Source organism: Argiope bruennichi, chromosome X2 (genome assembly GCF_947563725.1).
Source record: "Argiope bruennichi chromosome X2, qqArgBrue1.1, whole genome shotgun sequence".
Lineage (NCBI taxonomy): Eukaryota > Metazoa > Arthropoda > Arachnida > Araneae > Araneidae > Argiope > Argiope bruennichi.
Window position 1 is genome coordinate 108,278,023 of NC_079163.1, and position 27,831 is coordinate 108,305,853.

At 27.2% G+C, this 27,831-nt stretch overlaps 1 protein-coding gene across 1 annotated transcript; it reads left to right on the forward strand.

The window, feature by feature from the left end:
• LOC129960115 (F-actin-capping protein subunit alpha-like) lies at window positions 1–27,831 on the forward strand. The gene is made up of 8 exons (XM_056073247.1): window positions 1–144; window positions 1,293–1,356; window positions 17,773–17,824; window positions 21,421–21,484; window positions 21,812–22,098; window positions 23,158–23,242; window positions 24,162–24,233; window positions 27,142–27,831. The coding sequence occupies exons 1-8, from the start codon at window positions 103–105 to the stop codon at window positions 27,346–27,348; spliced, it is 873 nt and encodes a 290-aa protein (XP_055929222.1). The 5' UTR covers window positions 1–102; the 3' UTR covers window positions 27,349–27,831.

The following is a 27,831-nucleotide window of genomic DNA, read 5'->3' on the forward strand; positions in this document are numbered from 1 at the left end:
TCATCACTGTGAAATTGAAATGCCGTCTTATTGAGAACAGGAAGTTCATCGTCAGATTGACTAAACTCAACTCCTTCGAGGCGTGATTCTGTTGGCTAAGCAATGGCTTCAGATTTGGAAGATCCTGTGACGGACGAAGAAAAGGTTTGTTAATTTTTTTTATTGAGAATATTATTTGTTTTAAAATGTGTTATGCATTAGTAAATCGCAAATTAATCGTGGTGCAAGTGAAATTTATTTGGTTGCGGGTGCAGACGAGTCACTTTTCAGTAATTATACAAATCGCTGTTGATGGGTTGTTTATCAATATTCTCGCAATGTGGCATAATCGGTTTCAATTAAATTTTTTTTGAGACTACAGTAATTTATTTTAAATCTTTCATTTAGATTTGGAAATTGTAGCTTTTACTACACCCTCCGAACATTTTATTATAAATTTTAGTTGATAATATACGGTAACCGGAAGTGTTGGGAAATTGGGGTGTTTTGATAAATCTGTAATTCAAAATCCAGCTAGTTAATCTTTCTCACTTGTGTAATATATCTTTTATCTATTAAAATATTAAGTGTTTATGTTAAAAATATCGGATGTCAAGTATTTTTTTAAGACTTTAGAATATATATGTATTAAGTAAGAATTTGCTTAATTTGGACAGATTGTAATTGATAAATTATTAATGACAATTCACAACATTATATTTATTTTGTAAATGAATTAATTAGTGGGCTACTTGCTCACATTAGATATCTTAAATCAAGAATATCAGTTCTCTTGATGTTCGGATTTGAAGTATCAAAGAGTTTTAATTATCTGTTTAAGAAACCATCGTTAGAAGTGATTTCTGAAGAGTCGGCTTTTTCAGTTGTCATGCAATTTTCAAATTGCATTAATTTGTTACTTTAAACCTTATTAAAAATGTTTATAATATAATTAATGTAGGACAATTGAGGCTTGCCACTTATTATCGTAGATTTATTGAATAAAATGCTTGTTTATTATTTTCCCTTGTGTCTGTTATTCCTTCTTTCAGGGTTTTAACATAAAGACAAAACTGTTTGATTTTTGTTATTCTTTATTGGCAATGTGAATTATTCAATGCAAATCTTAATTAATCATGGTCAAAACTTTTTTCCTAAGTGCTCTTTATTTTTCTCTTTTTCTATCAAACTATCGATAAGTATTTTATAAATTGTTATCATATATCAGCATAGGATAATAAAAAAATTATTTAAATGGTATTTTAATATTTAAAAATCGAATGTATATTAAAATATTCCACTTTTCTTTACAGATAAGAATTGCATCAGATTTCATTCTTCACAGTCCACCTGGGGAACTAAATGAAGTTTTTAATGGCAAGTTTTTTTTACATAACTACAAGCTATTGGAGACAACTAATGATGCTTTTTTAGTTAAAGGCAACAATAGCTTTAAAACAATGAAAAAAATGAAATCTTACCAGCAGAGAACAGTAGACAAAAGTGATCAAAATAAGTATTACTGATGAAGTAAATTTACTTCTGAACGAACTTGATGAAACTTCAATACTTAAGACTATATATGAATTAAATTTAGGTATTATTTGCTAGTTTTGACATTTTTAGGTTATTTTCTTATGTAGTAAGTATTGTAGGTTTCCTTTTCTGGAAACATTAAGGGTGAATGTAAGCAAAGCTGTTTTTTTTTAATTACTTTGTAAAAATTAAAATAGGAATTGTATACTTTTGTTATTTTTTGCAGTTTATACCGTGATGTGTCTTTTTGAATCTCCGTGACCACCTGTAATTTAATCATAAACTAGATATTTTACATGAATGTTATTCCTTCTCTTCCTCCTTTTTCCCATTTTAATTTTCATACCTAAAAGAAAAAAAGTATTCTATTTTAATAATTTTTATATATATATATAGTTACTGATATAGTCAATAAATATTTACAAGTCACACATATTTTGTATATAAGTATGTTCATCTTTAAAATTTAAAATATAAATATAATCTGTTAGATATGTAATGTTGTGTGATTATGTGACTATTTGTCTATTAATATTTGCTCTAAAAATTTTTTTTATAAATGTTAATGTTTAAATGTTATTTATTAAAAAGTAGAGAATAAAAATACAATTGATAAAGATTTAAAGTTGTTAATAAAGTATAGTTTCATTTTGTCCCCTATACATATTGGATTTTATTTAAAAATCAAATTCTATTTTTGCTTTTTTATGTAAGCACATAGGTGTATATATTTATATGTTTTAGACAATAGGAATCAATTTAATGAACTTATTACCTCTTACTTTTTTTATAAAATCTGTATTTTAAAAAAAATTGTTGTTTCAAGTTGGAAACTTGAAGAGACTCAATACCTTTGTAAGCAGTAAAATGTTAAATCATTTTTTCAATTATGTTGCTTAATGTCAATTAGCAAAGATTTTTTTCTGTTAAATCATTCTGTTCCTTCCCCCCCCTATCTGCTTATATTATCAAAATTTGGGTTTATGAAACTAAATGTTTTCATTTTGTTTTTAAAATATCTATCATTGTTATTGAAAATTGATTGATCTTAGCCTTTTATGGTCTCGTATAAAGAAAAATTTCTAGTTTCATTACAGTTTGATTACAAATTCTAATGAAACTTATTTTTTATAGCCCTTTTTTTAGACTAGTACCCTTATGTTGTTGTAATTCTCAATTTTCTAATCAATTACAAAATTCCATTTTTGTTAAATGTTTAAGGAGGCATAATACAGAATTTTAATTAAAGAGAAAGCAAGTTTTATCTTTAAGCAACTGGCTATGTATTTTTTAAAAAAAAATCCCTTTGGATTATTGTGGATAAATTCATTTTGCTCTATTTTTCTATCGACCTTTGTCTCAGTTTGTCATTTTTATACGCTGATTGGATAATTTCAATTTTGTATATGAAATTTTATTGACTGTCAGCTTGTCTGCCTTTATTATCAGCTGTCTTTTTTTCTGTTTGATGATTTTTGAAAGTTTTTTTTTTTTCCTGTTTAACATTGAATGTAAATAGAATTTTAACTCAATTCTGTCTTGTTCTTATAAAATATGTATATTCAGTTTAAATTTTCTTTTTACTCTCAAAATTTAAAATTTATGGGAATTTTTTTTTAAATTTGTAAAATTTTTACTTCACTTTCTTAAGGTTTACTTGAAATGTAGGAACTCTAGTAGAAATTAATATGTCAACTATAAAAAAACAATGCAATGCACCAACACAAGGAGATGTAAAATATTTGCATCCATCTATGTATTTATATGGTTGATAAAATGTTTAACCAAAATCTGCGAAATCTGAAAGAATATTGTCTTATAAATAATTATTTTTTAACAAACAGTTAATTTCAGAATCCGTAAATACATTTATTTGTTTATAACATAAGGCACAAAATATAAATCTTAACTCTTGTTACTAACAAGGTTAAAAAAAAAAGGGGGAAATCCAGTAAATTCCAAACAAACATGCTATTTTTTCAAACATTAATGTTGTAGCTTTAGCATATAGGATTGCAACAAAATTTGAAATTTTTAGATGCATGAAAACTATGCATATCGTTTATTTTTATTAAGTATGCTACATAATACTTTAGTGAATAATTAATAAAAAAAAATTGGTAGTATACTAAATGTGTGCACAGGAAATTGGTTATTTGTGGAAAATTAAGTGTGCGTTATAAACATAAGTTTTGAATTTTGAAAAATTAAGTTAAATTCTGAGCATTCTCAGGAAAAAATAGTTGCTGCTTTTTCTCTCCAGTACTGTAGTTATTGTGAAGTTAAAAGTGCAATATTTAGATCTGCATTTAAATCATATTAAAAAAGAAAAAGAACTTTTATATCTTTAATAAAAGAGGATAGGTTGTTGAAACAGATGAAAATACTAGGTATTATTATGAAAAGTGTTATTGAAAATTTAGAAATCTGAAATCAGTGTATATATTCATATGTTTTAGACAATAAGAATCAATTTAATGAACTTTTTACTTCTTACATTTTTATAAAATCTTTATTTTGGAGAATTTATAAAAATTATGTTGTTTCAAGTTGGAAACTTGAAGAGAATCATTACCTTTGTAAGCAGTAAAATGCTAAATCATTTTTTCAATTATGTTGCTTAGTTCCAATTAGCAAAGATTTTTTTCTGTTAAATCATTTTGTTCCTCCCCCCCCCCCATCTGCTTATTTTGTCATCAAAATTTAGGTTTATGAAACTAAATGTTTTCATTTTGTTTTCAAAGTATTCATTGCATGAATATATATATTCATTGTTATTGAAAATTGACTAATCTTAGTCTTTTATGGTCTCGCATGAAGAAACATTTCTTGTTTCATTACAATTTGATTACAAATTCTAATGAAACTTATTTTTTATAGCCCTTTTTTTAGACTAGTACCCTTATATTGTAATTCTCAATTTTCTAATCAATTACAAAATTTCATTTTTGTTAAATGTTTTAGAAGGCATAATACAGAATTTTAATTAAAGAGAGCACGTTTTATCTTTTAGCAACTAGCTCTGTATTTTTTTTTTTTTAAATCCTTTTAGATTGTGGATAAATTGATTTTGCTCTATTTTTTTATCGACCTTTGTCTCAGTTTGTCATTTTTTATACGATGATTGGATAATTTCAGTTTTGTATATGAAGTTTTATTGACTGTCAGCTTGTCTACCTTTATTATCAGCTGTCTTTTTTCAGTTTGATCATTTTTGAAAGTTTTTTCCTGATTAACAATGAATGTAAATTGTATTTTAACTCGATTCTGTCTTGTTCTCCTAAAATATGTATATTCAGTTTCAATTTTTTTTTACTCTCAAAATTTAACATTTATGGAATTGTCTTTTTATTTGTAAAATTTTTACTTCACTACCTTAAGGTTTACTTGAAGTGCTGGAACTCTAGTAGAAATTAATATGTCAACTATAAAAAAAACAGTGAAATACACCAACTCAAGAAGCTGTAAAATATTTGCATTTGTCTATGCATTTATATGGTTGACAAAATGTTTTACCAAAATTAGCGGAATCTGAAAGAATACTGTCTTATAAATAATTAATATTTAACAAATAGTTACAATTTCACAATCCGTCAATAATTTTGTTTATAACATTGGGTAAAAAATATAAATCTTAATTCTGGTTACTAACAAGGTTAAACAAAAGTGAAAATCCAGTGAATTCCAAACAAACATGCTATTTTTTCAAACATTAATGTTGTAGCTTTAGCATATAGGATTGCAACAAAATTTGAAATTTTTAGATTCATAAAAGCTATGCATTTTCATTTATTCTTTTATTAAGTATGCTGCATAATACTTTAGTGAATAATTAAAAAAAAAAATTGGTCGTATATTAAATGGGTGCACAGGAAATTGGTTGTATGTGGGAAAATCAAGTGTGTGTTATGAATATAAGTTTTGAATTTTGAAAAATTCAGTTAAATTCTGAGCATTTTCGGGAAAAAATATTTGCTGCTTTTTCACTCTAGTACTGTAGTTATTGTTAAGCTTGCCATTATTTTTTTAGGCCATTCCTTGCAATAACAAGCTATGCTCGTCATGTGACTAAAATTTCATTGGAATATGTTAATAATTTAGTTTAAAATTTCTAATGTATTGAATCTGCGATATTGTAACCTCGTAATTACTTGTGTAAATATTGCAAATTATTATCGTATATTTCTCATAAGAACTGATGGATATTATCGAATTTTGATACTCAATTGGATTTCACTCCTGTGAGCGTTAATTGTAAATACCGACCAATATATGTTTTCACTAGAAAAACAAGATGTGAAATAAATACTGTATTAGTAAAAGATTGTGCAGACTTTGAAATTAAAGATGATTGGAAAGATTATGAAGAATTTGAATTCTGCAAGTCGGAAGAAAGTGATGTTGTTGAAAAAGGTCGTCGTTGAAAGCAAGTCGTTGAAAAGTGATGTGTGCTACAGAATAAAATTAGAAGCAAGAATCCCTGGCATTGTAAACAGTGCAGGATTCTTTTTCACGTACCAAAAGGCTTTAAAAAGTGCTACATGCTTGAAAATTTTTAGGTAGGCCTTATTTAAGTGAATTTTTATAATTTTTGCCAATTTTGATATTTTATAATGAATTTCAATTCTATTCAAATTAATAATATAATTTTAATTAACAGTATGTATGAATTATAAATTAAAACATGTTTTTAAAATAAATTAGGTGATAATTTCATGCATAATTTTTCACAAATTGTATCGAAAACTGATAACTGTGATTAGAATTAATAACCAGTAATTATCTTTACTTGCTAAGCTTTTAAATTAGTTATAAGGAGTAATTACCATGGTTGGAATGAATAATAATTATCCATACTAACTGAAGCTAGTTCTTTAATTGCAATATACACAGATCTTCCATTACAATAGATGTGAAAGGAAAATTTATTGCAACTAGAGAGCAATTTCAAATATTTTAAAATTTCATTTATATTTAAAATTGTCTCATAGAAGTTAGGCCTATATATGCTTTGACACCTTTTCTTAGACAGTTGTTTATCTAAGTGCATTCTATATTCAATGACATCAAAGTTGTGTCGTAAATATTTATTGCAATGCCTTTTATTATACTAAGTGCTTGATAGTAAATATTAAAATTCGTATACGAGTATAAAATGTTGCATTTTTAAATATTAGTAATTGTCAGACATTTTATAAGTTCAAATAATAATTTTAAAAAAAAGTGGAGAGAAGAAAACACTTTAAATGCCTTCTTGTATATATCCTTTTAATTTTGAACCCATTCCATCAGATAATTTTTTTACTTATGTTCATTAAAATATAAATTTTTTTTCTGCAATATACAGCATTTAGTGTTGATATCACTGGAAAAAAATGTGAAAGATAGAATTTTAAAAATGTCTATGAATCTTTCTAACTTAAATGTAATCATGCATCAACTAATCAGCCTGCAAATTAAGCTATTATTAGGATTAGAAATAATTTGGCAACTTAAAGTACTTAATTAGGACAGAATACGTTTTTATGAAATAAATTGTATAAAAGACCTCCTAATAATTTCATTAGAAACTATGTTTATATTTTAAAAGATATATCAAATTTTACTTGCTATGGGAGGTTTTCATCTTACATATGATTGTTAAAAATTGATAATTTATTAATATTTTAGTTGTATGCATAAATTATATATAGCATAATTCTAGTAGTTGCATGGTTAAAAAGAGTAAAAATTTTGAATGAACTTCAATTAATTTTTCCATGGGAGGCATGACTTTTACATAAGGACAAATTCGAAATGCGTCCATTCACGCTAGAACACAACAGGAAAAACTAAGGAAACTTTTCACTTTACTAATTTTGCTAAGTGTTACTGATAGGGATTTCTTTGATACATCTTGACCTAGGAAAGGGAATCTTGGATATCTTTGTAAGGAATGTATAGCTGTTAGGGATTTCTATTCCCTTGCTTATGGTGCGAGAAACAAGTGTTGGCAATTTCTTAGAGCATGTATTAGAAATAATTAAATACAAAAAAAGGAAGGGTTGGATTAGGAAATAAGAGAAGATTTTGGAATAAAGTAACATCTGATTTGAATTAATCATTTGCAGTTTTAAAAATAAAGATTGGCTTAAAAAACTAAACACTGATAATACTTGTTGTAGGAATTTTATTAATGTCCAAAATAATTGTGATTTGCAATAATGTTAAGTTTTTGCCTATTGTTTTGCACTAGTAGGTATTGTACAAAATCTCCATGATTGTATCCTTATAAACAAATATTTAAAAAAAAATCAATCTAAGTAATCCACAATATTTCAAACAGAACACTAGTAACAGTATAACTATCAGATAGGCAATTTCAGAGGGTTTTCTGATTACTCTGCATACATATGATTAATAGTGAATATTGATCACTCTGCATACATGGCATTCAGCTGACCATGATTATTCTTTTAGTGTAGGCATTCTGCATCTATATTCTCTTGGCTAACATTTGAACTCACAGAAAATACTTTGATTTTCTTTCTCAGATTGTTTATTCTTGATAAAATCTCTTATAAAATATTGCAAAGGACCTTCACTGTAATGTTATTGACTGAACAAAAATACGTGAAATAATATTTCAGGAGTTATAAAGACGCAATTTTTTTGATATGCTGTAAACTGACACCAGACTCTTCTTAAAATTTAAAAATATATTTGATGTTATTAGTTAAAAAAGAAACTAAAATGGTGTTTGAAAAATGTAATTATTGAAGCACAAGAGTTTGCAGGAATTTGTTTAATATTGAAAACATAATGCATAAAATTGTTTTGAAATACAAACATACAACAAAGGACAAATATGAAGTAATTTTTACTGTACAGCATTGTATTTAATGCTTCTTGATTCTTCCTAGGTTAATTTTTAAAATAGCAGTGTGTACTTCAAGGTTTGTAGGTGTAAGTATGCATATTAAGGTTTGAAATCACTTTTTATTCTAATATATATTTCTTTTTATGCATCCTTTTGTCAGACTACGTTTTATTTCAGGTATAGTAGGTGAATATTCAAAAGGCAAATTCCCCTTTAAAAAAAAAAAAAATCCTTTTCAAGAATTTGCGTATGTCGAGTGGGGCTGTGCCAATTTTCGAATTTATCAAAAAACGATTTTTCGATGTCAGTTTTTGAAAAATATCGATTTATCGAAATCATAATTAATGGTTCACGATGAATCGCGAAACAATAAATCGATATTCACTATTAATTTGCGTTTTCGATTTCGTTTTGATTATCAGTTAGTGTTTATTTTTGTTACTCTTCATTCCTTTTCACTTTCATACATAATTATTGTTAATATTTCTATAAATACTGTAGTATTCTAATATATAAAAATACTTGTTTTAAGCATGTCATTTGGGAATAAGCTTTTCTTTTACCTAACTGAATGGTACCAATATGGAAAAATAATTGCGATAATAATAAAGAAGGTTGTTGATTGTCCTTTGTTTAATTGTTAAATATTAATTTTCAGAAATAAAAGCAAAAAGATTTCTGATTAAATTCACAATTTTATTCGCAGCTCGCATCTTCACACTTAAGGATACTCGCATAAAAAAAAAAAAAAAATGTGCCCTTATACCTCCGCTTTCGTTTGCGTTGCTTCTGAACTTCTTTCGAAACTAGTTTGAGTACTCGATCGGTCTTGATCGAATTTCTTATACTTATCGAATTATCATATTTTTTGATACTTATCAAATTGTCGATATTTAACGAATTTTGGGTAATTTCGATATAGATCGAATTTGCATGACTATTGAGAATCAGTCCTGGCAATATTTTACTTTTTTTTTTCCTGTGGATTTCAAGGCATTGTTTTGCATATCGATGGAAACAAAGTATTATTCTTTTCTGTTTAATCTGAATGCTTTTCTGTATTATGCGCTTTTATATTTCTAAAAGTGTATAACTTTTCTTGTTTTGTATCTAAAAAGCTCTTTTCCAATTATATATTTTTTATTACAATATATTTTTTATTTGAGATTAAGATTATTTTTAATGAATAAATTTTATTACTCCGATTTATTTCACTTTATGTGATTGGATTATATGTTGCACATTTTTCTAATTTTCAAGTAATTTAAAAGTTTTCTTTTCTTTTATTCATTTTCTTTTTTGTTTTTAAATACACAGTATTTTGAATTGATTTAAAAATTCCTCTTTCAATTGACTTAATTGAAATTTTTTTGTGAAATTATTATTCTGTTTTTAATTTAAAGATATTTTAGTAGTGATTTTTTAAATCTTTTAACTGTTTTTTATAATCTTTTTTCCTCTTCTCCTTCATTTTAATTCTCCATATTTTATTTTAATTTTTCATTTCATTCCAAATTTTACAATATGCCAAAATGTTGATAGAACAATTAGAAATAAAATATAATTAGCTATAATTCTTATATTCAGAAAAACAGCATTGTACTTGAGTGTTGGTTATTTTTTTCATCGAGTTTATATTATTGATGATATATAATGGCTTTTTTTCTGTCATTTGATCATGATTAGAACTTTTCTAAAATTTTTTAATATGTTACATCCTTTGACCGTAAATAAATTTACCCCCATAATATTCGTTATTAATGTTTTATTGATTTCGGAATTACTATTTTCTCTGTTTATTTTTGTGTCTGTTTTGAAATAGTAAATTGAATGATTAATTTTAGTTATATAACATACCTGTTGTTAAAGTTCTAGTGCATATTTAAATTAAATCTGCCAATAATGCTATTAAAATAAGAATAAAAATTTATGCAATTCATATACAAGATTAATTTTTCTAGACATTGGATTTTGAATTCAGGGTTTATTAAAACCATTGGTTTTTTATTTTTATGAATGAAATAAACCAAAGTTTTTTAAAGTCGTAGTGAAGAGGATAAAATTTTAAAAATTATTATATTGAAAAAACGCAGTGTTATACATTATAACATGCATTGTTTTGGCAGACTACACTTTATTAAAGGGGTTTTAACATAATTATTCTCTATTTTTATTCAAAAGAAAACGAATGTTATTATATCAATTGAAATTTCCTTTTATTTGGAGTCGTTTTAATCAATATGTTAAGAGAGTCTATTTATTACTTATAATAATATTTATAACTATAAATAATGATACCACAATATATCAAAAAATATTGATATGTATTTTCCAATATATCATGATGATGAAGTTGGGCCATAGCCCAGCCCTAGTCATGATACTTGTAAAGATTAATGAGAAATAACTCATGTTTCTTTGCATCTTAGGGTTAGTCTTTGAAAAAAGGCCTTTGGCTGTGAGCAAACTTCACATGTGCTTAATCTGTTAAGTGATATCTTGCCCTCATAACAAAATTTAAATCCTAATTAGTTTCCTAATTTTTTAATTAATTTAACCCATATTAACTTCATTTTAAAATGGTCTCTTCATTCCCTGTTCCAATTTCACCTTTTTTATTTAATCCTGCAAAACTGTTGTAATCAGCAAGTTCCCGCACTCTGAGTGAAGGGATAAAAATCTGTCGTTCTTAACAAATTCTTTTAAAAGATACCTCTGTTTCTCTTTCCTAAATCAACATGTGTCAAAAAAATCTCTATCAGAATCTCTTATTATAAAATCACCAAGGGAAAATTTTGTCTCTTTTGCTCTTCTCTTGTGTTATGAACCGATGTATCTCTTCGCATCTTGCTTGTACATAAATTATGCCTCTCGGATTGAATAAATAGAGTTTAAAAATTCAAGCGTCTTCTCTTCAGTCGTAAAACTACTTTAAAAATATGTTTTTATGTGTGTATATATATATATATATAATGTGTGTGTGTAATATCTCTTAATCTATTTAAAATTCTTATTAACTTTTTATTCTTTATCTTAAATTAGCCTGTTACTTTACTGTTAAAATTTTCCCTTATTTCCTCATCTAAATCTCGCTTTTTAATTATTTCTACACATCTCAAAAAAATTGCTGAATTTGTAATTCTCAGGCTGAAAGCAAAGGGATAAAAATGCCTAATACTTACAGCATTTTTTAAAGGTTACCCAAGATTCCATCTCCTGAATCTATATATGTCAAAAAAATCCCTATTAGAATCTGTTAATAGTACCTTTTTTTAGTACCTTTGTCTCTATATATAAATCATGTCTTCACATGGAAAAATAAATGGAAGTTAATTCTAAGTTTGTCTTCTTTTTGGCCACTCATTTGCAAAACTATATTGCATATATAGTATATGTAACAATATATAATATGTACCAAAATGATGCAAATACAGAGGAAGTAAAAATTGAATTTTAAAATCAGTGAAATTCTGAAAACACAGTATAGCTATGATAAATCTAATCAACAAAGTAAACTGTATTTATGATTAGTAACAAAAGAGACGAGTTGCTTAATCTAAATTTTGGAAATGATTAAATAAAATCCTGTTCTTAATGCTTTAATCTTTCATTGCTAATGAGACATATGTAATACTCACATTTTAAATCTGTAGTCAAAGGGTTAGTATCAAATTTTGATTCAGAAAATATGAGAGGGAGATAGCTTTTTAAAATTTATCGATATTTAGTTCGAAAATAAATTTTTATTGCTAAGATTATTAAATATTAGTATCTTAATCAAGATTGTGATTAAATATCAAATAAATTAGTATTGTTTCAGGGCTGTTTGATTGAGCATAATGATATATGTTATAGCCCTTATAGTCCAGTTAACCTATCTTTAAGTAAAAGAATTTAAAGCAGATAAATATATAATCTAAGATGAACATGAAGTTGAATGCTGTGAAATATATGAATTTATTTCTGAACTATGTCCCATCATATTTTGTATTTGTGATAATATTCCATTGGCATATTTGGGTTGCTTTTTTTTTTTTTTTTTTTTTTTTAAGGATTTGAATAATTAAATATAAAACCAATAGATGTAAAGTTTATTCTATGGCTGTTTACTTTGTGAGTTTCAGATCATTTTAAGATGGCCCTTTCTCACCTTCATTAGGATTTCCTATTGGTTACAGATACACTAAAAGAAATCATTTTCATTTTTGATCTTGTAAACCTTATGATAATTTTGAAATTTCACCAAAATTAATTCAGTTTACAGAGAAAATTATGGGATATCAATCCTGTAAAATAGTTACAGCATTCAGAACAAAATAATTATCTTAAAAAAATAAAGCATATTAAAAAAAATGCTTTGCTTTTTTAGAATCATGTTCTAAAATAAAAATCTAAGCATTAACTAAATGCCGTTATTTTCAGAAAATATATTGTACTTAATGCGTTTTGTTATACATTGGGTTGGAAATGGAGAAGAACTATGGCATTTTTTAAATGTATTTTTATACAGGTAGCATTAAACTAAAAATTTAGTTTCGTATTTGCAATTAATATAAAATAAGTTATGTTCTAATGTCTAATATTTGATAACTTGTTCATTTTGTCTTATCTCTGTGTTAAGCACTTTCTATATTCCTTAATATGCAAATTTCATTTTATGTTTACCTTTTATATTACTGACCTTTTATGTTACCTTTTATATTACTACCATATACATGCGAGTGCAAAAACATCCCTATAATACAGCAATATCATTTCTACAGAATCTTTGATAGTGTTTTTAATTATTTATCTGCATTTCTTTTTAAATATAATTAATTATTTATATATTTATCTGTTTCTGATATAGCAATAGCACCTTCCCGATGCTGGATAAGAGATTTTCCCTGATAATTGAATATGACTTTTTTGTTTGTTTTGTTATCTGTGATAACTGAAACAGACAAGATTTGTTTTTCAAGTTTCCAATCTGTCAGTCACCTACTGATTATTAAAAATGTGTAATTTTTTGCTCCCCTCCTAAAAATTAAGCAGTGTTGTGAAATATCATGAATATTATCACATGAAAGTTGAGCATTTCTTAGTATGATGATATGCAAATGTCTGCCTATTTACAGGATTGCCTCCAGTTTTAGAAATTCGTAGTGCCTATGATTTAGTTTCATCATATCGTGTGCTGACATAAATGAACATTGCTAAGTAAATTTTATGAAAGTCTGCATTACTTCATCTAATTCCTTCCTCAGTACGTTCTTGAACTTTTTGATCTTTCTTCTTTCCCGGTATGTGTTCAGTTATTTCATCATCATTATGAAAAAGTGTTGAAGGAATTAAATTATCTACATACATTCAAACCTATTCTTTATTTAACCTTTAGCTTTTGGGAACCAGATTTCAAAAAATTTCTCTAAATGTGGCTCTCAATGAGTAAAACTTAAATATGCTTTCCCCTTCTTTTAATCATATATGTTGAAAATGACCTCTGATTTCGATCACCCATAACGTTAATGGGTAGTCTATCCCCTCTTAGTAAGCAGGTTACTCTTTTAAGATTTTGATTTAGTCTGAACCGTAAACTTGTCTTTGTATCGCGATTTTATTTCATTTTTTCTCTTAAGAGTAATTCACTAATTTTGCTAGAGTCTATTAAATATTAAGTTAATGAATACATTTTGCAAATTTTTTCTGCAGTATAATTATTTGACATATTAAACAAAGCTGTACCAATTTTGTGATAATTTATACAGATACTACAAATAAAAATCTGCACTGCGATTGTTTTGAAATTTAATAAATTTCTCAATGACTGTTGAGTTCTGCATTTAGTTCTTTTAAAGCTTGAACATTGCGATATAAACTTCATTTTATTTTTACATTTCTAGCAAATCAATTTTTTATAAACAAGGTAGCGATTTATGCCTACTATTTGAAGATTCTTCTTCTTTGTATTTTCCCTTCAGTAAAAAGTAACTCATATTTTTTTTAAATCTTGATTTAAATTTATGCTTATTTATTTCTAGTTAATTAGGTCCCAGTTATGAGAGATTTTACCGATTTCAGCCATAAGATTTAGACATAAAATAGAATTTCGAAATGGAAATTTTTTGCTATTATGATTTCCCAATATATTTGAAGATTGTAAATTATATATAAACTCATTAAAAAAATTTCTATTTAAAAAAATGTAAAAATTGTAATACATTAAACCACTTTGAATGAAAGAATAATTCTAAGTTATACTATACACAATAATTCTGTATAATACTCAAACAAGATGCAATACCTGCAATGAAGTTTTAACTTTTATTTTCCAAGTTTTATATATGTTATTACAATATATTTTTCCTATCTTCAAATTATATAGATTAAAATTTTAAGATGACCATAATCAACATAAATTCAGGGAATCTTTAATGATATTCACATAATTTTATTAAAGGTTATATATCTGATTTTAAAATAGTTATTTTATAATCTGTAGGCGTATGTAAAAAAAATAGTAACACTGTTATCTGCCTCAGCGTTGCGAGGCAGACAACCAGTAACGAGGTAGAAAATGTGACCTTGAACCGCCTACAGAAAATACAGACTATAATATAAAAACTTTTATGGTAAAACTTGATAATTCTAAGAAATGGCTCTGAAAGTGAACTTTTTTTAAATCCCATTTCATACAGATGTTAATATAATTTTCTAAGTTATTGATTAATCAAGAATCATTTATTGGAAATAGGTTTATTTTATTTAAAATAACTGTAAAATTGCTGTGAATGAATTCCTCATAATTAAAACATGATTGATAATTCATGCTCATGTGTTGCATGTCACACAAAATTGGATAGCCTTAGTTATCTTAAAGGGAAAAAATAATAATAATAAAGAGGAAAGAGGCCAATGTAGTGTCGCAACTCAGCATTAGTCAAAATGCTATTGGATATTTTTCAAAGTGCTTATTAACAACTGAATAGTACATTGAAATTTTGCCGATGCCGAAACTAAAATATTTTAAGGGAATGCTTTCTTATACTATGTTAAGGTAGTTTAATGTTGCTCTCTGCAATCAGATGCAAGTCATCCTCATTATATGACCACAATTCAAAACTATGAAATATATTCCCCCTTCCCCTCGAAAAAGACTCTTGTTTAGCTTGAAAATGGGACAATGATTAAGCTGAACGGAGTTTTAATTAATAGTACATTTCTTTAGTCATTCATTGGCATAAATATCTTTTATACTTCAAATTTGTAAGAAAATTCCAATCAATTTCAAACTTAGTTGATATATGAAAGAAATTATTTAGGTTTACATAAATGCAGTTTATTACAGACAAATTTTACTCACAATAGTATTAAACCTTAAGCAAAAAATTCATTATGTTCTCTCATTCATTTTATTAAAAAAAAAAAAAAAAAAAAAAAAAACGTAAATTTGAATAATAAACAAATGGCAAAGATCAAGTGTCTGCTGTTTCAAAATTTTATAAATTCACTGAACATAAATTTATTCACTCATTTACTTAAAAAATAAAACTCAAGTATATATATATTTATTTTTCATTTGAAAATGTGAAGATAACCTATAATTTCGGCGACTTTCTGTATTTGCGTCGTTTTTCTGTAATATGAAAAAGTAGATTAAATTATTTAAGAAAACTTTTCTTATTCCAATCCATTTTACGAGTACTAAATAATATATTAGTTAAGTTTGGAAAATAAATTTTTTAAAAAAAAAACAAGTTATTTCAAAAAGCAGTAGATATATACAGCAGAATAAAAGATGGTGACAGTTCGAATAAAATTTAAAATAGATTATAAATTAGGATTTTCGGAAAGCTGTAAAAGTGATGAATTTGGGGAGTTTTTTAATTCTTATTACTTTTGAGAGTAACTTAATTGTGAGGACGAAATGATGATATATAATAAATGTAACTATTATTTTCATTCATTTTTTTTCAAACTGTTTAGTATTTAAAAGAAACGTTTAGCTTCTTGAATTACTGTTTACCGATTGATGTGAAAATTAAATCATAAGATTTTCAGTTCTCGATTTTGAAATAACGGGTCTTTAAAATTTAAATATTTCCGATAAAGCTGCTTTGTATTTTAATTCCTTCCTTAGTATATTAGTAATGAATTCTTATTTCATAAAAAATATCAAGTATTGAAAGTATGTAAAGCTTATTGTTTTGATTTTTTAAAACAAACTGTTAACTAGCTTAAAGATCCGCTGAAAATACTAATAAAAAAGGGAGTGTTTCATTAAATCCAAAGTGCAGGGTTCTTCTCCCCCATATCAGGCGTTTTTTGATTGACGATGTAGGAGAGCGAAAGATAACTTTTTACTTAAAGAACGATTCGATGTGCAAGATTAAAAAGAAAAGAGGTAATGGGTGAAGGGCATCATTTAGGTATACTCTGCGATACCACGACCTAGCTAGAGGCCATGCGGGAAATATTGAATTTTTACAGATTATCTTGATTCCTACATTAATAAGATTTTTGTTCATGTATTTATTTTTCTTGATTAGAAATTTTACAAACATTTTATATTTTGCTGACACTTTTTCTTGTTACCTCAAAATATCATGAGAAAAAATGTCACATAAGAAATTAATTTTTTTTATAATTTATTCTGGATAGATTAATGAAAATTGATTTTTGTTTTGTTTAAAGTTGCATGTTTTGTTTAATTTACACAATAAAGCTAATATTCTTGCAATGTCATTTGAAAAATACTGAATCTTACGTGTTTGATGCAATTTATCTTCATAAAAATATACGAATTGAAGGGGCTTATTTCTCCTCCGAACAAAGTTTTTAGAAAGTAGCAGTGTTGAATATCCTCACCTGCCCCTCTGATTACTTCACTTTGCATTATGCGATGAATTTCGTTGAAGTTGAATACAAACCAAATTGGGGGGGGGAATCACATTTCAAAAGTAAATTGGGGCAAGTCTATTCGTAAATAATAATTACGTGGAAAAAATTTATTCACCTTAGATATGCTTAGAATTTTTTTTTTTAAATGTAGCAAATTGTAAAATATTAGTTTTATTTAATTATTTAAATGGTTAAATATTTATCAAATCTCTTTGAAAACTTTAAATTTCAAGACATGCTGGAGTTCTTTCTCGTATATCTGGAAAATAATGTATTCTGCATAATTAAAGATCTTCTATTCATTAGTTTTTTTTTAAAGTTCAAGAGCAATATTTCAAGAACAATGTATTTAAAAATGCATATAATTGTATACTTCCTCCAAACTGTGGAACGAGAGATCTCCTAGAGAGAAGCAGTTTTATTATGTATATATTTTAAAATTTAAATGATTTCAATGAAATTAAATTTTTAATTTTTGTTTCTGAAACTCATTTTATTTCTCTAAATTGTCTTTTTAGATGTACGAGTATTGATCAATGATGATTTTCTTCTGAAAGAAGGTGCATTAGGGTAAGATTACGCCACTTACTCATAGTAATCTTGTTAGAAATTATTATAAAAATATGTAACTGAATTGAATTATATTGATAAAATAATCAGAATTTCGCATTTCAATATCGCATGCTTAATTATTTTAAACAGATTTTTTTTTTTAGTGGTAGCAATTATAAGAGAAGTTTTAATTTTACACTAAACATTACTTTAATTCTGAGCAAAGCAATGCAGTGCAATGTAAATTTGCAGGTAACTGTGCTTTTTCTTCTACTTGTATGTAAAATTATAAATTTAATGTTAGTTCGAATGATTTAAATACCACAATTGATTATTTGGTATTAAAAGATAATATATTTTTTGTGTTTCTTGTAATGTCTCTGCAATTTTCAATTCTATAAACTTTATAAAAATTCGGTTTTCATGTATATATTCATTTGTATGAAGAAGATGGTGTCTTCTCTACTAATTTACATTCAAACGATTTACTTTGTTTCCTTTTACTGCTTAAGAACATTCTAACATTTTTCCTTTACATTGAATAGATGAAATGCTGGATTTTCTATGGGGTGTACTAAAAAAAATTTCATTTATTACTTAGTAGCATAAATTTACTCGTTTAAAGGTAGCGTGAATATTACTTTAAATATTTCAGGGCCGCTGTGGCCTGGTGGTAAAGTCTCGGCTTCGGAACCTGAGGGCCGAAGAGCCGTCGTTTAAGTTGGTCTGGTGCACGTTAAAACCACCTGGGCCAAACGTCATCCTGTTGGTGTGATGTGAAGGGGGGGGGGGGAGGTGCCAGCTCAGGTATTGTCCTCGTCATCTGACCGCGGTTCAAAATCACGAAATCCGTCCGAAATTAGCCCTAGTGTTGCTTTAAAACGGGACGTTAATATAACTAAACTAAACCTTGAAATTTTTCTGTCTGGCATAGAAGGGGGGGGGGTCATTGATGTAACAATGATTTGTATTCCTAGCATTTTTTCCCTTCATTAATCTAATCATCTGTTGCAGATAATTCCTAAATTCAGATATAATAAAACCTATTTGTATTAATAATGTGGGAGCCTAGATAAAGTATTATTATATACTTTTTTTTGCTTTAAATAATTTAAACTTTAATGAAAACTTCAAGAAAAAAAACTTTTAGTAACAATAAGTAAACAATATAAAAGTGTACACAAATGAAAGGGACAAGTATGAGTAGTTTATTCCCCAAGAAAATTACAGATAAAGACTTTATTATAAAAATATAGATATATGCTTATTTTATGTACGTAGTATTTGCATGCACATATATTTTTGCCTATCTAAAGAGTTCAGATGCACGACTTAAGCGTTTAATATTGTTGCAACAAATTCCTAAAGAGTTAATTCAGTATATGGCATGCTCAGAAGAAATTTGAGAACAATCAGCTGTCTCCATTTTAATTACCTGGAATTAATTCTGATAAAATATCTTCATCACTTGCATCGCTGAACGCTTGCACATCTTGTCTGACTTTTTAAAAAATATTTAGCATTGAATGGTAAAAATAATTTGAGAAGCGTTGGAAGACAATAATAGTTTTGCATAAACTGATTTCTTCAGCAAATTTCTCCCTCAATTCGTGTTTTCGTCGCTTTTTCCTTCAGAAAATAAAGTTTTCTTCCTACAATTTGGATCATGGATGCTGTCACTGAATCCCTACTCTGGGGACCAGTCACCTCCTTATTTTTTACATCAACAACATAGAGATTTTGGTGCTTATTATCCAGATTTTAAGAAATGTTTTGAATTAATCTTTATTTATAGTGTCCCTTGAAACATGTGATGATGCTTGAATATAACAGCGGCAGTATCGACGTGCAGTTTTTTGAAAAATTATGAAAGCAACTTGGGGTGTTCTTAATCTCTTTTATCACCATCAAGGAGCCTTTTGTTCAGGATTTCCTTACTCATCTAACCTTCTTATTTGCCTAGTAGTCAACTGTCACACTTTTGACGTTTTTAAATTAACTTGGCTTCGCATATTTTCTTACGACTACTGATATCAATTTATCGGTCCCGATAATACAGCAGTACTGTCAGCCTCTACTACGATTTTTTTTTCATACCTTTACAGTTTTGTCCTTTCGAGATATCTCTTTCTCCGGCATCAACTGATAGATCATTCCTGTTTCATCTGCATCGCATACACATCATCAAAAAGTACATTTCTTCTATCTCCTCTTTTTCCCGCTATTTCCGGGATACGGCATCATGAACTGAAGTTGACTTTTCTTCACGTTGATTTTAAAAACAATCCTGTGTTGTAAGGCGAAAGTTAAGCCATCCATTGCTGGGTTTGAAATCGTTTCTTAGCAAAGACTCGATTTTTCAGAAATTGATCCCATGTTGGACCCGCTTCATTTTCCCATTTCGTGGAGTCAACTTGGGGTAGCTTTGTCAATATCATTTATGGCACCTTTAAATCTTTTTTCGTATGCTGTCCACTTTTTTTTGCAGGATCTTCATTTTTGTTTTCAGAAAAAGTAGCAGTCGTCTTCTGCGAAAGCCAATATTTTTTGCAACATATACTTCAGTCTTTGGTTAATTTCCGAAATGATTCTTAATATTTCTTCAAATGCCAACACCTTTCACCAAGCATTCCCTACAATTAAAAAAAAAAAAAAAAAAAAAACTGGATTGCTATGAATACGTTGTGAAGTGAACCCCTTTTAGGACATTTACTAACACGGCTCAAGCTTGATATTCGGTTCGCCTGATTAGATGGCCCTTTTGCTATCTCTTAATTATAGTAGAGAAGGAGTCATCTAATTAGATAGATGGTTTGATGCAATTAGAAAGTAGGTGTAACCTATAGTGAAGCTTATAGCAGTGAGCGGTTTAAGTTATAAGCAAGTTGGGCAGCCGTAAAGTCTTATGCTCTGTGCACGCAACAAACACACTTCCTTTACAATAGCGATTCCCATAGAACAGGCTTTTCTGAAAATCGGCAGAGATAACTTTCATCTTATTTAAGTTCATAAATTGGTCGCAAAAGCAAATGTATCGATATGGAGAAGGAAACTACTAAGAATTGACATTTTAAGGACTGGTAGTCACTAGCTTGTTTGTTGTATATCCGATAAACAGCAACCACCGATGCACATTCCAATCATTATCCCCCCCCCCTCGTGCGAAATGAAACAACGAAAGAAATGTATAATGTTTCGGTGTTTTGACCTTTTTGCTTTAAAAGGTTAAATCTTGGAAAGAATCAACATCTGAGTACGGAATCATACACCGTTCTTTTGTTATCTTATTTCGGATGATGTTGTGTTGTTTCCCAAGAAAAAGGTTTGTGTTAAATGTGCGATAAGCTTTCTAAAGAGGAAAAATTGTCATTTTATACAAGTGCAGGTAAAGAGCGATTATCTCTGCTTGCACATACATTGAGTAAATAGCAATTTTGTCATGACCAAAGAGAAATATAGTTATAGACAGTATCGTCATACTAAAATTTCGCAGTATACTGTTTTTTTGTTGCGAATTTATAATGTTGGTTATCTGTGCCGTTTTGAAAAGTAATAGCTTGTGAAATATTTGCATTTGAATGAGTTTTCAGAGTTTGATAAAATATATTTTTCAGAGCCTTTGCTCAGTACAACAAGGATCAGCTTACACCTGTTAAAATTGATGGCTCCAATTTTCTTGTAAGTATTTTGAATGAAATCTTTGCAAATTCTCTTTGTCTTTATTTATAATTTCTCAATTGTTCGTTGATCCATTTAGTCATGGAGGATAAAGCTGCTTGCCTTATTTTACTCTTGATTCTCAAAGATTTGGTATGCATTTTGTAATTAATCTAATTTTATTTTCGTTCATAATATAGTCATTATCCATTAAATTTTTAGTCGTTTTAGTCTCTTTTGACTTTTATTCTTAACAGTTACCTATCATAATGTTCGTTTAACTGGAGTCTAATCTTTATTTGTATTTTTCAGTAATCCATCTTAAATATGTTTTTAAAATTCCTTTAGGCTTTGATAACTGATTATAATGATTTGGGAAATGGTCGTTTTTATGATCCCAGGAGTCAACAATCCTTTAAATATGATCATCTAAGGAAAGAAGCTCTTGACTTTAAATTATGGGAGCCAGATAGAAATACGGAAGTGTATCGTAGGGCATTGGAAGAAGCTTGTACACAATATACTCAGGATCATTATAGGCATGGTACATGTTCTGTGTTTAGCAGTTCTCAAGACAAAACTTACACATTAACAGCATGTATTGAAGACCATCAGTTTCAACCTAAGAATTTTTGGTAAGTAAACATCAATTTTCACTTTTTAGATTTATTTGTATATGTTTGCATGTAAATGTTTGTTGTTGTTGAGAATTTACACTGGTATATCATTCCTTTACCATAATGTAACATTTCATTAAATGTCTTGAATATATTTCTCTGAAATGAGTTGCTTAGATGTTAGCAAAGTTTCATTAGAAAAGGATTTGCTGTCTTATGCTTTTGAAATATAATCCCCGACTATAATCTTGCCAGTTAAGCATTACAATGTTAAATCTGCAAGATAATTTCATCAGAAGTGCATCATAATTATTTAAAAAAAAAGGATTATTGACAAAAATTGTTCTTTGTTTATGCTTGATATTATTCAAGCAATTAAATGCTCAAATGCTTTCATGAAAAAGATATGAAGAATAGGATAGAATTATTCTTGAAAAATTGCAAATTGTTTTGAAACACTTATTAATGTAAGTAATTGCTACTTCAATTGAAATGGAAAGAAATTTTGTTAAATTATGTAGTTTTTTGCGGGAGGCTTGATATGCTATTTGTATTTACTCGCAAACTCTAATGTAAAAATATCTCATTCATGATCTCATACCCACAGGATTTTGAGGGTTAGTTTTGTAACTAATTTATTGATTGTAATCAATGCATATGCCGTGTAATATATATGCATTTTATAATAAAATTTGAAGCATTAATATTCTATATGTTGTGTACTATGCATGTTTGTTTGAGCAAATAAATGCCAAATTGGGATTGAACTCTTGAAATTTTGTTGAAATGTTGTTTCATGTTATACTTAAAACCTCGCATGCAGTACTTCAAATTAATTTCTAATAAAAACTTGTGCATGTGCCATTCAACAGTGACTGATCAATGTAGCATTGTAATTTACATCATCTGTCATTTTCTTGCATTTCAGACCGATCACTGATGTTTTTAAACTTCATAAGTAAAGAGTAAGCAGTTTTTAGCCTACAAATTTAGCCTACATATTTTAATGTTATTAATATTGTTTTAATCATTGTTAAAATTTATAAGCTAATTTTGTTTATGTATTTGTGTTCTCAGGAATGGACGATGGCGCTCTATATGGTCGGTAACATTTAGTCCGGATTCAACTACTGCAGATTTAGAAGGCATTGTCAAAGTACAGGTAATTAATCTTTCATATTTGTAGTTTGCTTTTAAAAGCATTATTTATTGCGTCTGTTGCTTACAATTCTTCACTTTATTTTATGTAGATATATATTGACCTTTTTGTCCTCTAAATAATAATCATGGTGATTCATTATTTTTCTTTGCAAAACTACCAACTACTGCTTCCAATTATTATTACATTGCACACAAAAAGCTAGACTTTTTATATTAGCATAGTTTTTATTGTTGGACAACTCAAAAACATTTTTAGGAAATATAGGTGAGAAATATACATTTACAACAATATAACATATTCTTTTGTATTTATATAGACTTCTATGGTTATTGTGCAATAAGTATCTGTAATTCTATTTAAGAATTTGAAATGAATTTCTGACTGTTAAATTAATATTTTTGGGGAGAAACTTATCTGTTTTGGGGCACTCTTAATAAAAGAAGAAAAAAAAGTTTTGTGTGTCCAACATGTGATAATTATATCTTAATTTTTTTAATATCAATGCTTACAAAAAATCATTACATCTTGTACCATTCTTTAATCTCGGTCTGACTGTTTGTTGTTCAAGCTTCATTAAACATATTTCTTAGTACTTTGAGCTTGTTTATACGTATTTAAATATAATGTGAAATTTACTTTGAGAATACAACTTTAATTTTCATTCAGTTGTATTATAAATAACTATTTTATACACTGCCAGGTTTGGGGTAAAAGACGTTTCTGGACTATAGTTATTTCTTTATTATTGTTATTGTTAATTGTATTTGCGCCACATATTGAATTAAATTAATTCGTGTAACAGTTGAATAGGAAATTTGTTTTATTTTGTATGTTTGTTTCTATTTAAATGCATACTTTCATTGATTAGAGTTAAATATCTGTCTGCACTATACAAATTTTATTCAAATTTCGATTTTAGGTACATTATTATGAAGATGGAAATGTTCAACTTGTTACCTCTAAAGAAGTTAAAGAAACTCTATCATTAACGGTACAGAGATTTTCCTTCATTTGCTTTATATTCATGATTCTATAAAATGTCTCATTTGTTTCTAAAATTGTTACTCTTTCAGAAAGTTCTATTTTATTTCTGATTGGCCTTTGGATTCATGGATATTAAATTTCCAGAGTTTTGCAGTCATTTTCTTTTGCTTTACATTACTGCACAGTGCATAACTTCTCTAAAAAATCCCCCTTAAACAACAACAACAACAAAAAAAAAAAACTTCCCACACTATTTTGATAAAATTCAGTTTAATTTTTAATATGAATCGTCAGAAAATTTAATTCATTCTTCAGAAAGGGTCAAATTATTTAATTTTCTAGAAAAAAAAATAAGTTAATTGCTTGGAAAGATGGAAATTATTAACATAAGCTATAAGAATCGTACTATTCCATTTTGACCATATAAATTTTTTTAAATTTTTTAAACTGGAAATACTGAAATAAGTCAGTTTTTGCACAGAATGCTTCTAAAGTTCTGTTTTGTGCAGTAAGCACTAATAACTTCTGCATCATTCATTATTTCTATTATGAACTTTACTGGTGCTTCAATTTAAAAGTTTATCATAATCAACATTCTAGATAATAAATTGATTTAAGAATAATTAGAAATTTTGCATTTCCATTTTTAAAAAAATATTTTTAAACAGTATTTTTGAACTTTGGAGCCTTTTGTAGACAGGTTTCAATAGCATAATTAAGTCTTTAAAAACTGCATATTTGCTGTACTAAAGATTTTTTTAAAATTCACTCTAGATCTGCTGAATTATATAAATGAATTTTCGTTACTGTCTGATCTTTCAACTTTGTTGGAATGCCAATTATTCGAGGGGGGGGGGGTCAGTGTAAAAGGTTTCCCTGTTTAGGGAAATTCTATTAGTGTATGGAAAATGTATCCCTTTCATTAATTTGCCTCTTATTTCATCTTCTCTAGGTATTAGGTGGAATTTTTCCATATTTATACAAAAAATTTTAAGCAAGCATTTTTTTAGAGTCCACTTTTATTCCAATGCCTTTTGCCAGAAAGAAGATATCTCTCAGTATTGTGTTTTTATCATGCATAAATTTGCAATCAAAACTACTTAAATATTGATTCTTATTTTTCTTTTAAAAGACTTATAAATTGCTTAATTTTAAGATTATGTGACTACTTATATTTTATATATTGTATTTTATATAACTTTATATTTGTTTTATTTCAATTTGAAGAAGATTGATTATCCATCGACATCTCAAATGCTGTATGAAATCTTGGTGTAATCAAAATAATGACTTATTCCCAGAATAGAAGTTGCTTTCTAATTGGATAATGGAGAAAATAAATCAGTTAGATAGTTAAAATGAGAGAACTTTAGCTTCTTCCTAGTGCTTTGTTTTTTGAATTTTTAAATAACACATTCTAATTTTCAGATTTGATGTGTGCTTAGGAATTCGTTTTTACTTTTATTTTAACAAGTAATAATGTTGAAAGATTACTGTCCTTTCAAAAGTATCCTTCCTTTTTTGTAGCAGTTTAATGATTTTAAAGTTATTTTTTTAAAACTTTTTAAAGGTGTAATTAGAAATTATTTAGTCTACAGTTTTATCATAAGACCAAAATAGTATGTAATTTTCAAATGCTGATCGAATATTTGATGGAACTATTATAGCATGAATAAGAGCCAATAATTATTTGCATCACATTTTATGAAGCATGTATTTTTAAACCAAATATCTTTTCTATTGTATGTTGTTGAGCTAGAAGATTCCTGCATTAACTGTTTCTAATTTTATGCATGCATTCTTTAATATTCCGGTTATTTTATTAATTTTTGGGAAAAGAGAATTTTGCTTTTTATGTTTCTTCCCATTTACATTTGATGTTTGGCTAAATTTATGAAAGACTTGTAATACCAAACACTTATTTTTATTTAACTTTAATTCCATGGTGTGCATTAGCCTTTCCATCTTTGAAAATACTGAACATCTTTAGAGTTTTTAATTTTATCTTTATGCAGTTTAGGAACAGTTTGAGTAGATTTCCTCTTGTGTTGCGCTTTTATGTCATTGTTTGAAAATGTTTAGATTTTAAAAGAAAATTATAAAACTTCGTATATTTGGCTATTGTTTGCAATTTTTTCACTTATGTCTATAATGATGTTTGATGATGAGATATATTTTAAATCTATAAATTTTTCGACATTTTCTGTCACTTTTAACATATTAATTACCATGTGAGTTGCACTTAACTCATGCTATTTTTGACGAGGAAGATTTGAGACATATGTTTTACAATATTTTTTCCTTCATTTTTATTTATAAGACCTTAGTTCCACAGGGGAAAAAAAATTAATGTATAAAAAGCATCTGGATTCATTAATATAGTTTTATTTTCATTTTGTGAAATGAAAATAAAATCAAGTGAAAATACTGGTTATCTTATGTGATTTCTTTACTGAAAGTAAGTAGACAGTTTCTAAGATGTGTTTTAAGTTTCTTCAGTTTTTATGAAATTCCTCATATGATGCAATCTGTTTTATTTTCTTTCTGTAAGGCAATGTACTTTTTTTGTAATTCTTTTGTTGATATTATTTAAATCTTTTCCATAAATATATTATGTACTTACAGAATAAAAAAAATAATAAATATTTAGCTTTCTTTTTGTAAGGTTTAAAAAATTCGGCTGAGAGGGTAATTGATATCCCATGATTATTGGATCTGTTTAAAATTGAATTTAAATTTCTTTTTATATACTTGCTGAAGAAAAACACAGAAGTTTTATTTTGACTGAATGGCAAAAGACTGAATTTTCTCCAAGTATATTTGTTTTTTATTTAAACAATTTTTGTCCAAGAAATACTATCAAAGTTGCCAGTCTTTTTAGAAAACATTATCATTTTGCATGCTTTTTTTTCCAGACTGAACATCAAACTGCCATTGAATTTATGCAAATTGTGGAAGAAGCGGAGACTGAGTATCAGATGGCAATCTCTGAGAACTATCAAACAATGTCAGATACTACTTTCAAAGCTTTGCGTCGTTTACTTCCAGTAACGCGGACCAAAATAGATTGGGCGAAAATTCTAACTTATAAAAAACTAGGCACTGAATTAAAACATCATTGATAGTAGTGATTTATGATACTCAAAAAGTCAACTGTTGAAAAAAAAAATTATGTAATAGATTTGTACAGTTGGAAGATGTTCCTTTAAAATTGTTTAATCATGTTTAAATCATGTTCATATTATGTTATTTTATCAATAATCTTTGTTATAATAATTTGCTTATGGATTACTGTGCCTAGAAATTGCATTTAATTGTTAGAATAATTCAATTTTGTACGAATGAATTGTGCTATTATATACTTTTAATGTTTTTAGTTTGTTGATTAGATTTATATATATATATTTCCTTCAATGAGGATGAAGAATTGGAGCTTCTTCTTTTAATTGTTCAGATAATTTTTGTATTAATTTATTTCAATGCGAATTTTGTTTGTACTGAATGGGTTTTTTACTAATTCTCAATCATTAATTATCTTCAACTTGCAACTGCACATAATAAATTGTTTAAAAATATTGCCAATTAAAGTATTTTGAGTTTTTTAA

What these genes read in the sequence shown, in the direction of transcription:
- LOC129960115 (XM_056073247.1), top strand. Translation starts at nt 103, where the DNA reads ATGGCTTCAGATTTGGAAGATCCTGTGACGGACGAAGAAAAG. An exon ending in CTGTGACGGACGAAGAAAAG is followed by an intron (nt 145 to 1,292) that starts GTTTGTTAATTT and finishes TTTTCTTTACAG; the next exon opens with ATAAGAATTGCATCAGATTT. An exon ending in AAGGCATTGTCAAAGTACAG is followed by an intron (nt 23,243 to 24,161) that starts GTAATTAATCTT and finishes TTTCGATTTTAG; the next exon opens with GTACATTATTATGAAGATGG.